At 45.2% G+C, this 13,961-nt stretch overlaps 1 protein-coding gene across 1 annotated transcript in view; it reads right to left on the reverse strand.

Moving 5' to 3' along the window:
• Positions 1-13,961, reverse strand: part of LOC143936057 (tyrosine-protein kinase Srms-like) — a 48,849-nt gene that overhangs the window by 28,382 nt on the left and 6,506 nt on the right. The window contains exon 2 of the mRNA XM_077460367.1: positions 3,272-3,393. Coding sequence (XP_077316493.1) covers positions 3,272-3,393 — 122 coding nt within the window. The remainder of the gene's footprint in view (positions 1-3,271; positions 3,394-13,961) is intronic.

Raw genomic sequence — 13,961 nt, forward strand, 5'->3', positions numbered from 1 at the left:
AAGTCAATATTTTTAAATTGTACCATTAAAGAGGAAGTAAACCCTGATGAGTTTACTTCCTCTTTGATTCCCTGCAAAGGTAAAGCATAATGGACTACTATGCATCGCATAGTAGTCCATTATGTGTCACTTACCTGACACAGGAGCCAGCGATGTCACCGCTGTCCCCTGTAGTCCGGAGCCTCCATCTTCTCAGTGGGTCTTGCTGCTCCGTCGCTGTCATTCGGCGAAGCCGCGATGACGTCACTCCCGTGCATGCGTAGACAGTGGTGCCTGTCTTTCGGCAAATATCTCCTAAACCGTATAGGTTTAGGAGATATTTCTTGGACCTACAGGTAAGCCTTAATCTAGGCTTACCTGTAGGTCAAAGTGTGTTGTAAGGGTTTACAACCACTTTAAAGGCCATTAAAGAATATGTAAACCCCAGCATTTCATGTTTCCGATATGTGTCTGCTGTACCATGTAGTTGTGTGTGTGTGTGTGTGTGTGTGTGTGTGTGTGTGTAGCCGCAGTGCAAGGAGCCATGCTGATAAAGCAAAGGATTACACCCATGACCCTGACCAAAAAAGTCCACCCTCCGAACCTTGCTGCACCTTACACAGCCCTGGAGTGAGTATCCATTGGCCATCTGGCTGCGCTGACCAATGATCTTTTGCCATTGCAAGGATTATGATAGACACTCACTCCAGGGCTGTGTATTACAGAGTACAGACCGCTACACCAGCTGCAAAGGCCAAAGCTACATTCAAATGTTGTCTTCTAAAACCTCTCCTATATTGAAACGTACAGTGCCGTTAAAAAATTCTTACACTCTGAAATTGTCCACATTTTGTCACGTTACAACCAAAAAACGTAAATGTATTTTATTGGGATTTCATGTGATGGACCAACACAAAGTGGCACATCATTGTGAAGTGGAAGGAAAATGATAAATGGTTTTCAAAATTGTTTACAAATAAATAAGTGAAAAGTGTGGCGTCAGGGCCGGTTCTACCACTAGGCAAACTAGGCAGCCGCCTAGGGCGCACTGCTGCCTAAGTGCGGCTGGCCGATGGTTTCTCTCCAGGTCTGCAGGCTGCAGCATGTAAGTAACTCAATCTGACCGGTAGTGTAATTGGAGGTGCAGCGCTGGAGTCATCGCTAGAGGAAGCAGAGCCGATGCTTTCTGTATAGTGGCGCCTTCTGTCACATGGGCAGGGCAAAGGGGGTGGAGTCAGGGGTGGAGCCAATGGGGCAACAAAATGAGGTTTCGCCTAAGGTGTCAAAAATCTTTGCACCAGTCCTGTGTGGCGTGCATTTGTATTCAGCCTCCTTTACTCTGATAACCCTACCAAGACATGGCCGTCCACCTAAACTGACCGGCCGGGCAAGGAGAGCATTAATCAGAGAAGCAGCCAAGAGGTCCATGGTAACTCTGGAGGAGCTGCAGAGCTCAGGTGGGAGAATCTGTCCACAGGACAACTATTAGTCGTGCTCTCCACAAATCTGCCCTTTATGGAAGAGTGGCAAGAAGAAAGACATTGTTGAAAGAAAGCCATAAGAAGTCCTGTTGCAGTTTGCAAAAAAAGCCATGTGGGGGACACAGCAAACATGTGGAAGAAGGTGCTCTGGTCAGATGAGACCAAAATTGAACTTTTTGACCTAAAAGCAAAACGCTATGTGTGGGGCGGAAAACTAACACTGCACATCACCCTGAACACACCATCCCCACTGTGAAACATGGTGGTGGCAGCAATATGTTGTGGGGATGCTTTTCTTCAGCAGGGACGGGGAAGCTGGTCAGAGTTGATGGGAAGATGGATGGAGCCAAAGACAGGACAATCTTAGAAGAAAACCTGTTATGCTGCGTACACACGGTCGGAATTCCAGCCAGAAAAAGACAGATGAGAGCTTTGCATCGGAAAATGCGACCGTGTGTATGCTCCATCGGAATTTAGCTGTCCGAATTTCCGCCAGCCAAAAATTTATAGCGTGTTCTCAATTTTCCCGATGGAAAAACTTTCTATCGGTAATTCCGATCGTGTGTATGCAATTCTGACACTCCAAGAAACCACGCATGCTCAGATTCAACTACGAGACAGAAGCTATTGGCTACTGGCTATTGAACTTCCTTTTTCTAGTTCCGTCGTACGTGTTGTACGTCACCGCGTTCTAAACTATCGGAATTTGGTGTGACCGTGTGTAGGCAAGACAGCTTGAGTGGAATTCCGTCGGGAAAACAATCAGAGCTTCTTCCGACGATAATTCCGATTGTGTGTACGCGGCATAAGAGTCTGCAAAAGACATGAGACTGTGGCGGAGGTTCACCTTCCAGCAGGACAATGACCCTAAACATACAGCCAGAGCTACAATGGGATGGTTTAGACCAAAGCATATTCATGTGTTAGAATGGCCAAGTCAAAGTCCAGACCTAAATCCAATTGAGAATCTGTGACAAGACTTGAAAATTGCTGTTCAGACGCTCTCCATCCAATCTGACAGAGCTTGAGATATTTTGCAAAGAAGAATGGACAAAAATGTCCCTCTCTAGATGTGCAAAGCTGGTAGAGACATCCCCAAAAAGACTTTCAGCTGTAATTGCAGGGAAAGGGGGTTCTACAAAGTATTTACACAGGGGGGCGCAATACAAATATAGCCCACACTTTTCCATTTATCATTTTCCTTCCACTTCACAATTATGTGCCACTTTGTGTTGGTCTATCACATAAAATCCCAATAAAATACATTTACGTATGTTGTAACATGACAAAATGTGGAAAATGCCAAGGGGTGTGAATACTTTTTCAAGGCACTGTATGACTGTATGGTCTTGCCTCCTAAAATGACTTATGATTCTGTTTGTGCAAAGTTGTGCTCTGAATATTGGTCTGGGAAACATACCTGGTAATCTTAAAGGGAACAGCATGGGGTGCCAAAAAAGTGCATTATATAGGAAAACACTTTATTAAAAATCAAAGTATTTCTCTATATACTGAACTTAGTTGGCGCTCTCTGCCGTTTTTTCTTTATATATTGCAGAGATTGCTTCAGCCTCATTAAGGAGCTCGTTCTACCATCTCCTCCTGTCAGAAAATTCCCAATGTTGGATTGATATGGCAGTGTAGCAGAACCCGATCAGCTAACAATGTTGCCCCTCCCTTTGAGTACTGCTGTGTAGGATATCAGAGGTAGCTAATACATTGACAGATTCAGGTGCCTATACTAGCTGAATTGAAAAAAATTTACAAAATTCTCTGTTGGTTTCATATCATCAGGAGTTTTCACATCTCACCTGACAGTGAATATTGTCCAGGGTTGCTGTCGCTGGGCCGGACCAGGTAAGATCCATGAGCGTTAGGTGGGGAGAGCAATAACCTTTCAGCTTCGTATCTACCGGATGCTTCCACATACCAGCTGAAACCCAAAAAGCAGAAGGGAAAGAATTAGCAATACGCAGAATGATTGATGTACGTGTAGAGGTCACATTGTGTTTAGTGACTTTTTAAGAAGGAACTGATAGACAAGGAGCACACTTGGGAACCCAAGTTAAAGGGACAGTCATTGCACATTCCATAGTATAGCAGAACCAGTGCCATGGTTATAGCTGTAGTGAATTATGGGAAAGAGCCATGATTGGTCATCTGGTAGAAATGTTGTTTTGCTACTCAGTCTTCAGTAAGAAGAGACTATGGGAAAGATGATAAATACATAAGAGTATGTGGACCCCCTCCCCAAATTGAGTTTGGGTGTCTCCGGAGAAGGGTAATGTTGGTGCTACAACATTCAAAGACATTTTGGGCAGTTGTAGTCTTCCAACAGTTTGGAGAAGGTCCTTTGGGTGTCTCCGGAGAAGGGTAATGTTGGAAGACTACAATTGCCCAAAATGTCTTTGTATGTTGTAGCACCAACAGTTTGAAGAAGGGTCCATTTCTGTTCCATCATAACACCCCTGTGCACAAAGCCAGCTCCAAAAAGATATGGTTTGGTGTGGAGGAACTGGAGAGGCCTAACAGAGCCCTGACCTCAACCCTATTGACCACCTTTTGGACGAATTGGAATACCAGTTGTGCGCCAGGTCTTCTCATCCATGGGAGGTACCTGCCCCCACAAATGTTCTTTTGGCTGAATGGGCCCTAGTTCCTACAAACACCACTTAAATCTTGTTTAAAGCCTTGTCAGTAAAGTGGAGGCCATTATAGGCACAGAGGGAGACCAACTACGTTTTTAGTAAGAAGAGACTATGGGAAAGATGATAAATACATAAGAGTATTTGGACCCCCTCTCCCAAATTCTTAAGTTTGGGTGTCTCCGGAGAAGGGTAATGTTGGAAGACTACAATTGCCCAAAATGTCTTTGTATGTTGTAGCACCAACAGTTTGGAGAAGGTCCTTTTCTGTTCCATCATGACAACACCCCTGTGCACAAAGCCAGCTCCAAAAAGATATATGGTTTGGTGTGGAGGAACTGGAGAGGCCTAACAGAGCCCTGACCTCAACCCTATTGACCACCTTTTGGACGAATTGGAATACCAGTTGTGCACCAGGTCTTCTCATCCATGGGAGGTATCTGACCCCACAATGTTCTTTTGGCTGAATGGGCCCCAGTTCCTACAAATACCACTTCAAAATCTTGTTTAAAGCCTTGTCAGAAAAGTGGAGACCATTCTAGGCACAAAGGGAGACCAACTCTATAGTTATGGAATGGTCAATAACCAACGAGGTGTGATAGTTGGGTGCTTACATACTCTTGGTCATTTAGTGTAGTTGGCTTCCAACTACCTAAAACCACCTTTTTGATATGAAAGATCCGGTTATGCACTGAGAGGGTTCATTGACTTCAGGGCTGGATTTTAGCGTAGGGTAGGTAGGTTGGGATGGCAGCTGGCAAAGTGGGCTTGTATGATTAATAGTTCAAAAACCTCTTAAAAATAGTTGTGTCTAAAGTTGACCATACATGTTACTGTTTGAATTTGCAATCTCCTTTAGATCAACTATGGAGTATAAGGGTCTGCCTGATTGGACGCAAATTGCCCTCACGGTATATCATTTTGGTATATGTAAAGGAGATTATCCAATCAGCTTGCACTGTGTATTGCCAGCTTAATGTCAGCATTACATTTAAACATGTAAGCTTCCAGAGTGACAGTTTGTCCCGCCGCACCTATTGTGAAGTGGGTCCTAAGTGTACAAATAAGGGTCAGCCGCTCTGCTCACAGTCCCAGCTTGCTTTGCAGCAATTGCAGCTGATCTTAAGCTGGCTAGATGGTTAAAATCTCGGCCGGTTCAGCAGGGACTGACCGAGATTCGAAACATGTATGGGCAGGCTGATTGTACCCAAGTTGATCGGTTGATCTACTTGGGTACAACCCAGCATGCCATATTTTTTATGTAATTATTGCCAGCGGCTATGGTGGCTCCCTTTGCTTCCCGCCGAGAGAACACAATAGCTCCGCGGGAGTCAGCATTGATGGGGAAGCAGAGCAATTTTCTTTCTTGCAACCTGTGGTTGCAGGAAAGAAAATTGCACCATCTATGACTAGCTTACTGAAATGAATCGAAGCCAATCAAATTAGAAAGCTCTGCGTGTGGATGAGAAAAAATCCACCCCTGGTTAAAATAGATGCAAACCCTAGCTGAATGACATTTGGTTTGCTATAGCACTGTTCATCATAAACAATTGCCGTTTTTGTTAAAAAAGAAAAAAATCCTTCAATTTTTTTTTTTTTGTTTCACTGTGTTGCTGATTGTCTGCAGCCTCTGTTCTACTTCTTATCTACATGCACTCCATTTAATGGCCTCATGGCATTTCTCAGGACAAATTTTCTGATGGTAAAGGTCAGGGCCGTCTTTAATATTGATTGGACCCTGGGCAAAACTTTTCTTGGGCCCCCCCCCCCTGCAGTTTCGCTCTCCACCTGCTCTGAGACATACAATAAATAGCAGCTAGACTCAAAATCAGTTTACTGAATAAGATCAGGCAGCTATTGCGATTGGTTGCCAGAGGTTACAGCGTATCATTACCGCTCACTGACTGGTTGCCAGAGGTTTCAGTGTATCATTACCGCTCACTGACTGGTTGCTAGAGGTTACAGAACACATTACAGATCACTGGTTAGTTGCTAGAGGTTACAGCACATGATTTCTGCTTGTTGATTGGTTGCTAGAGATTACAGTGGATATGACCTCAGGGGGGCATGATATACATATCAATGCTGCCGACCACCTCTATTTACATATGAATGCCAGTGATTTACATGTAAACACAGGGTCTCCAGGTGAGTCATCTGGGACACAGCACAGGACTAAAACCTCAAGGGGCGAGGGAATTTAAACCAGCATAGTTGGCAAGTATTAAGCAGCTGCTTTGGGCCCCACAACAATGACAGGGCCCAGGGCAGCTGCCCTTTTGCCCTGCCTTAAAAACGACCCTGGTTAAGGTGGACCACGTCTGCATAATGTTGGCTTGAAGCAGCCACCTGCGTCGGCCATAGAGCTTGTATGACAAGATGACAACTTCTGTGATGGCTGCATAGCATTTCTCAAGGCGAGTTTTCTAATGGTGACAACAGTGGACAATGCCTGCATAATGTACATTTGAAGTGGCCACCTGTAGGGTCTATTGGGGCCATTATGGCTGCATGGCATTTCCCAGGGTAGGATTCCCGATGGTGACAACAGTCTGCTAGAATGGCCACGTCTCTATTGGAAGTCCGGTGACAGGGTGACAACACAGGACCACAACTGGTAAATGGGTTCAGAGTGTTGTCACTCTATAACAGGAACTACATGAAAAAGGACCATCATGCCAGGATCACCAGGGATAATTTTGTTAAAAGCTACCAAATACTAAAAATTACTTTGGAAACCAAGTTTGAGATTGTGATGGCGATTGGGTTTATACCTTCTTTCAGACATAAAACACACGTCTCCAACCAGACATTTCTAATAGAAAAAAATAACATGGGAAGATATGTCCGTGATCTTTTCCGTGTTTTTCATTTGGAGCTCCACCTCTGCCATGTTTACCTTCCTATGCCTTATAATAGGATTTTTGATAAGAGTTAAATACACAGCAAAAAAATGCAATTGCACCTTTTTCAGCTTTGATAAGAAACCTGACGCTTTTCATTTATGTTTTTTTTATGTCTGAAGAGTAATTTGTCACCCCAAAGCCCCATACACACTATCAGATTATCTGCTGAGTGTTTCCTTCAGATTTACCAAAACCATGTAGTAGAAGGGCCTGCCTGATTGCATACACATTGAAACTCCTAAGCTTTGTCCTCATATTATATGGTTTTGGTAAATCTGAAGGAAAAACTCAGCAGATAATCTGATAGTGTGTATGGGGCTTAAGTCTACTACCAGAATGCAGATGGTCATTTATCAGCCTGCACCTTCAATTGTACTCAACAACGTTCATGTTTGAAAATGTTGGCTCACAAAAGTAGATGGACGCAAAGAAAGACGTCACTCGACGCCGAGCGACCAAAATCAAATGGGGACACCTTTTATTTGATACGACAGACCAGACATGTCTTGTGTCAGATTTTTACACCAAAGTCTTCTCCGAGAAGTAAGCTCAACAGAAAAGCTTGGTCTTCATGAAATTCCTTTTCTATTTCAGCAGATCCTTCTTTAACATTTACGTTTTGAAAATATGAATACTACGGACTGGCAGGAAGGTTGGACCCCTGTGGTAATCAGTGGAATGGTTGACCTCAATGATATGGCAGCAAGGACCTAGCCCCAACCCTATGCCCCTCTATCTGTCTCCAGAACTATTTTCTGGAACCCTCTATACCCCTCCCCCCTCCTTTTTTCTACTCTGGTTCCCTATTTTCAAATTTTTCCATCTTTATATAAGGAGTTGTCAAATTTAAGGCATATTTTATCTCCTCCCTATTTTGGTTCTCTTGGGGACCACTGAAACCTCTATTAACGGACATCCGAGCCTAGAGAACATCTCCGTGTATAATCAATGGTCATCTATAAATGCTACACTTTTTTGGGAAGGTTTGTTCTGTAACAATTCCCATTAAGAAGCCTTGAACTCTTTGCTATTGGTCTACCCAGTGGCGTCGATAGGGGGTGGATTTTGGGGCTATAGCCCCGAATCTGGGGCCCATAGCCCTGAGTCTCTGCAGGGGTCCCCAAGGGGAGGGGTAGGCTTTCTGGGGACCCTGATGTAAGTGGGGGGCTCTCTGCGGACCCTGATGCAAAGGGGAGGCTCTCTGGGGATCCTAATGTAAGGGGGAGGCTCTCTGGGGACCCTGATGAAAGGGGGAGGCTCTCTGTGGATCCTAATGTAAGGGGGAGGCTCTCTGGGGATCCTAATGTAAGGGGGAGGCTCTCTGGGGATCCTAATGTAAGGGGGAGGCTCTCTGGGGATCCTAATGTAAGGGGGAGGCTCTCTGGGGATCCTAATGTAAGGGGGAGGCTCTCTGGGGATCCTAATGTAAGGGGGAGGCTCTCTGGGGATCCTAATGTAAGGGGGAGGCTCTCTGGGGATCCTAATGTAAGGGGGAGGCTCTCTGGGGATCCTAATGTAAGGGGAGGCTCTCTGGGGACCCTGATGTAAGTGGGTGGCTCTCTGGGTACCCTGATGTAAGTGGGAGGCTCTCTGGGGACCCTGATGTAAGGGGGAGGCTCTCTGGGGACCCTAATGTTACATAGTTAGTCAGGTTGAAAAAAGGCACAAGTCCATCCAGTTCAACCACAAAAAAAAAAAATATCATACAATCCCATATACCCAATGCTATACCCATCGTTGATACAGAGGAAGGCGAAAAACCCCAGCAGAGCATGATCCAATTTGCTAAAGTAGGGGAAAAAATTCCTTCCTGATCCCCCGAGAGGCAATCGGATTTTCCCTGGATCAGCTTTTCCTATAAATGTCAGTACCCGGTTATATGATGTACATTTAGGAAAGAATCCAGGCCTTTCTTAAAGCAATCTACTGAGCTGGCCAGAACCACCTCTGGAGGGAGTCTATTCCACATTTTCACAGCTCTTACTGTGAAGAAACCTTTCCGTATTTGGAGATGAAATCTCTTTTCCTCTAGACGTAAAGAGTTCCCCCTTGTACTCTTTGTTGACTGTAAAGTGAATAACTCAACACTAAGCTCACTATATGGACCCCTTATATATTTGTACATGTTGATCATATCCCCCCGCCTTAATCTCCTCTTATCAAGAGTGAATAAATTCAGTTCCTCTAATGTAATGTAAAGGGTTATATACATGTGTATGCCCGCCCAAGCATATGACTTTCTTTACTATTCTGCTATGGGCTCTAGCCCTAGATCTTTTTGTAGGCCTGGCAATGCCCCTGGGTCTACCCCTATCCCTATGTACAGTGGTGTGAAAAAGTGTTTTCCCCCTTCCTCATTTCCTGTTCCTTTGCATGTTTGTCACACTTAAAGCGGGAGTCCACCGGGACTCCGCGTTTTTTTTTTTTTTTTTTAAAAGCCAGCAGCTACAAATACTGCAGCTGCTGACTTTTAAATAGTGACACTTACCTGTCCAGCGCGCCCGCGATGTCGGCACCCGAAGCCGATCGCTCGCTCGGCTGCCGGGTCCCGCCGCCATCTTGGGTATGGGAATCAGGAAATGGAGCCTTTCGGCTTCATTTCCCGGTTCCCTACTGCGCATGCGCGAGCCGCGCGGCGCAATCCGGACGGTCCCCGCTGCCTCTGGGAGCTGTGTGTTTCCCAGCAGGCAGCGGGGCACTTGCTGAAGGGGGCGGGCGCTTGCGGAACGGGGGCGTAACCTACGCTCGTTCCGCAGAGAGCTAGCCCGGAAGTGGGTGCAGTTACCTGGATTATCCAGGTAACTGCACCCCCCTCCCCCCTGAAAGGTGCCGATTGTGGCGCCGGAGGGGGGGGGATTCCGATGAGCGGAGGTCCATTTTAGGGTGGACCTCCGCTTTAAGTGTTTCGGAACATCAAACCAATTTAAACAATAGTCAAGGACAACACAAGTAAACACAAAATGCAATTTGTAAATGAAGGTGTTTATTATTAAAGGTGAAAAAAATCCAAACCATCATGGCCCTGTGTGAAAAAGTGATTGCCCCCTAAACCTAATAACCGGTTGGGCCACCCTTAGCAGCAACAACTGCAACCAAGCGTTTGCGATAACGTGCAATGAGGCTTTTACAGCGTCCTGGAGGAATTTTGGCCCACTCATCTTTGCAGAATTGTCCTAATTCAGTTACATTAGAGGGTTTTCGAGCATGAACGGCCTTTTTAAGGTCATACCACAACATCTCAATAGGATTCAGGTCAGGACTTTGGCTAGGCCACTCCAAAGTCTTCATTTTGTTTTTCTTCAGCCATTCGGTGGTGGACTTGCTGGTGTGTTTAGGATCATTGTCCTGCTGCAGAACCCAAGTTCGTTTCAGCTTGAGTACATGAACAGATGGTCGGACATTCTCCTTCAGGATCTCTTGGTAGACAGCAGAATTCATAGTTCCTTTTATCACGGAAAGTCTTCCAGGTCCTGAAGCAGCAAAACAGCCCCAGACCATCACACTACCACCACCATATTTTACTGTTGGTATAATGTTCTTTTTATGAAATGCAGTGTTCCTTCTACGCCAGATATACTTGGACACACACCTTCCAAAGAGTTCCACTTTTGTCTCATCGGTCCACAGAATGTTGTCCCAAAAGTCTTGGGGATCATCAAGATGTGTTGTGGAGAAATTGAGACGAGCTTTGATGTTCTTTTTGCTCAGCAGTGGTTTTCTCCTTGGAACTCTGCCATGCAGGCCATTTTTGCCCAGTCTTTTCCTGATGGTGGAGGCATGAACGCTGACCTTAACTGAGGCAAGTGAGGCCTGCAGTTCCTTGGACGTTGTTGTGGGGTCTTTTGTGACCTCTTGGATGAGTCGTCGCTGCGCTCTTGGGGTAATTTTGGGCGGCCGGCCACTCCTGGGAAGGTTCACCACTGTTCCATGTCTTCGCCATTTGTGGATAATGGCTCTCACTGTGGTTCGCTGGATTCCCAAAGCTTTGGAAATGGCTTTATAACCCTTTCCAGACTGATAGATCTCAATTACTTTCTTTCTCAATTGTTCCTGAATTTCTTTGGGTCTCGGCATGATGTGTAGCTTTTAAGGATCTTCTGGTGGACCTTACTGTGTCAAGCAGCTCCTATTTAAGCGATGCCTTGATTGTGAACAGGTGTGGCAATAATCAGGCCTGGGTGTGGCTAGAGAAATTGAACTCAGGTGTGGACAACCACAGTTATAGTATGTTTTAACAATGGGGGCAAACACTTTTTCACACAGGGCCATGATGGTTTGGATTTTTTTTCACCTTTTAATAATAAACACCTTCATTTACAAATTGCATTTTGTGTTTACTTGTGTTGTCCTTGACTATTGTTTAAATTGGTTTGATGTTCCGAAACACTTAAGTGTGACAAACATGCAAAGGAACAGGAAATGAGGAAGGGGGGCAAACACTTTTTCACACCACTGTATGTTTGAAATCCCTAAAAAAATAAAATAAAATAAAAATCTGTGAATTATTATTAATTTTATTTATTTTCTTTCTTCAGTGGACCTCACATAGTTTAGTACTGTCTGAAATACAGTTAATATGGTTGAAAATAGACACAAGTCCATCCAGTTCAACCAACAGAGATACTTTTTTATTTTTTATGTACACTAATCATGAATTTCAAGACTCACTCCCGGGGGTTTGCCCACCTCCCCAGTCCAAAAACAAATGCAGGTTGAAATCAGGAGGTTATTCAGTGACCTATTAAAAAAAGCACAGTCTTGAAGCCAATTAGAATCTTCCAGCATCAAGACAAATGATTCTTTATTACGTTCTTCTAGAATCATTACTATGGCTGGCAGAAGATGCTTCAAGCAACACAAAATGTTATCCTTTAGGCTGGGTTCACACTGCAGCATGGATCAGCTCACAGCAGAGGGTCCGGTGCGTCCCCGTTCACCGTTTCGGGTCTGATTTCAGTCCAAATTTTTGGCTGAATTCGGACCTGAAACTGACCACAAGACAGACGGGACTCCTATGCCATTCGCAAACTGAGCTGCTTTGGAGAATCGACACCATAGAGAGCCGGTCACAATTTCTAAATGTACTTAGCTTATTTTACACTAGAGGACAGGGGCGTAACTATAGGGGGTGCAGCAGTTGCGACCGCAACTGGGCCCTGTGCTGCAGGGGGCCCATGCAGCCCCCTCTACATATGGCCGGCAGCAGCATAGGCAGCTAGGGGTACCAGTGCACCATGCACACGGGTGGCTGGAGGTGGAGAGTGACTAGCAGAGCTCCATGCTCGACTATCGCACAGGCTGCTCTTTAGTTGTGCATTCTCCGCATGACCTGTGTCCTCGGCCGGCTCCTCAGAGTACCACTCTCCTGCCCCATGCATTGCCGCTCAGTCCGATGTCTGTTCTCCCCAGCCAGATGGGGCACCTAAAAAAATAAATAAAAAAAAACTACTGATGCCAGTGGTGGAATTACAGGGCTCACAAAGGTCATACCTGTGACCACGCCCTGGAGTTCCACCGCCGGACTTGGAGGGAAGGGCCCTGGCTGGGGTTCAGGGGGGCCCTTCATGGTTTCTTGCATCGGGGCCCTGAAGGTTCTAGTTACGCCACTGCTAGAGGATGCTACATCCAAATTGTAATTTGCACGTTCTAGACACAAAAGAAAACCATTTACTACCTCTGGAATTCCATTTAAATAGCAGGTCTCATTGAAATTTTAAGGGCTTTCAAATTTGTTGACCCAATGATGGCAAGATTGAATGCTCTAAAGATGTGGTCATCAACCCTGTCCTCAGGGCCCACTAACAGGCCAGGTTTTATGTATTACCTTGGGGAGATTCAGACTAGAATACGGCAATCACTGAGCAGCAAATGATATCACCTGTGATGTATTTCAGTTATCTTGCAAACCTGGCCTGTTGGTGGGTCCTGAGGACAGGGCTGATGACCACTGGTCTAAAGAGAGATTTTCATACAACCGTTTGCATGAAATTGTACTGGTACGTGGCCAGCTTTAACCAGTTCCCGACCGGCGCACGCCGATATACGTCGGCAGAATGGCACAGGCAGGCATATTGGCGCACAGGTACGTCCATTTTAATATGCTGCCCTGCCATCGCGTGCGCGCTGGGGGCAGCACGCTCACGTGCTGGTCGGGACCCCCGTGAGTCCGGTTGTGGGTCCCGCGGGCTCAAATTCCGTGGGGATACCGGCGATCGTCTCACAGGGCAGCTGCCGTTGTAAACCGTTCTGCCTAGCAACAAGATCAGTGTTCACTAACACAAAGCCCAGCCCCTCCACAGTTAGTAACACGCCCCTAGGAACACTTAACCCCCTACACTGCCACCCACTGGTTAACCCCTTCACTGCCAGTGTCATTTACACAGGAATCACTGCATTTGTATAGCACGGATTACTGTATAAATGACAGTGGTCCCAAAAATTTGTCAAAAATGTCTGATGTGTCCGCCATAATGTCGCAGTCACAATAAAAATCGCTGATCGCCGCCATTACTAGTAAAAAAAAAAAAAAAAAATTAATAAAAATGCCATAAAACTATCCCCTATTTTGCAAACGCTATCACTTTTGCGCAAACCAATAATCGCTTATTGCGATATTTTTGTTAAAAAAAAATGTAGAAGAGTATGTATCGGCCTAAACTGAGGGAAAAAAATGTTTTTTTTTATATATTTTTGGGGGATATTTATTAAAGCAAAAAGTAAAAAATAGTGCGTTTTCTTTCAAAATTGTCGCTCTATTTTTGTTTATAGCGCAAAAAAAAAAAAAACGCAGGGGTGATCAAATACCACCAAAAGAAAGCTTTATTTGTGGGAAAAAAAAGGACGTCAATTTTGTTTGGGAGCCACGTTGCACAGCCGCACAATTGTCAGTTAAAGCGACGCAGTGCCGAATCGCAAAAAGTGGTCTGGTCTTAAGCTGGCAAAATGGTCTG

Source organism: Lithobates pipiens, unplaced genomic scaffold (assembly GCF_037356315.1).
Source record: "Lithobates pipiens isolate NorthernLeopardFrog02 unplaced genomic scaffold, aLitPip1_a1.2 Scaffold_28, whole genome shotgun sequence".
In the NCBI taxonomy this organism is placed as follows: Eukaryota; Metazoa; Chordata; class Amphibia; order Anura; family Ranidae; genus Lithobates; species Lithobates pipiens.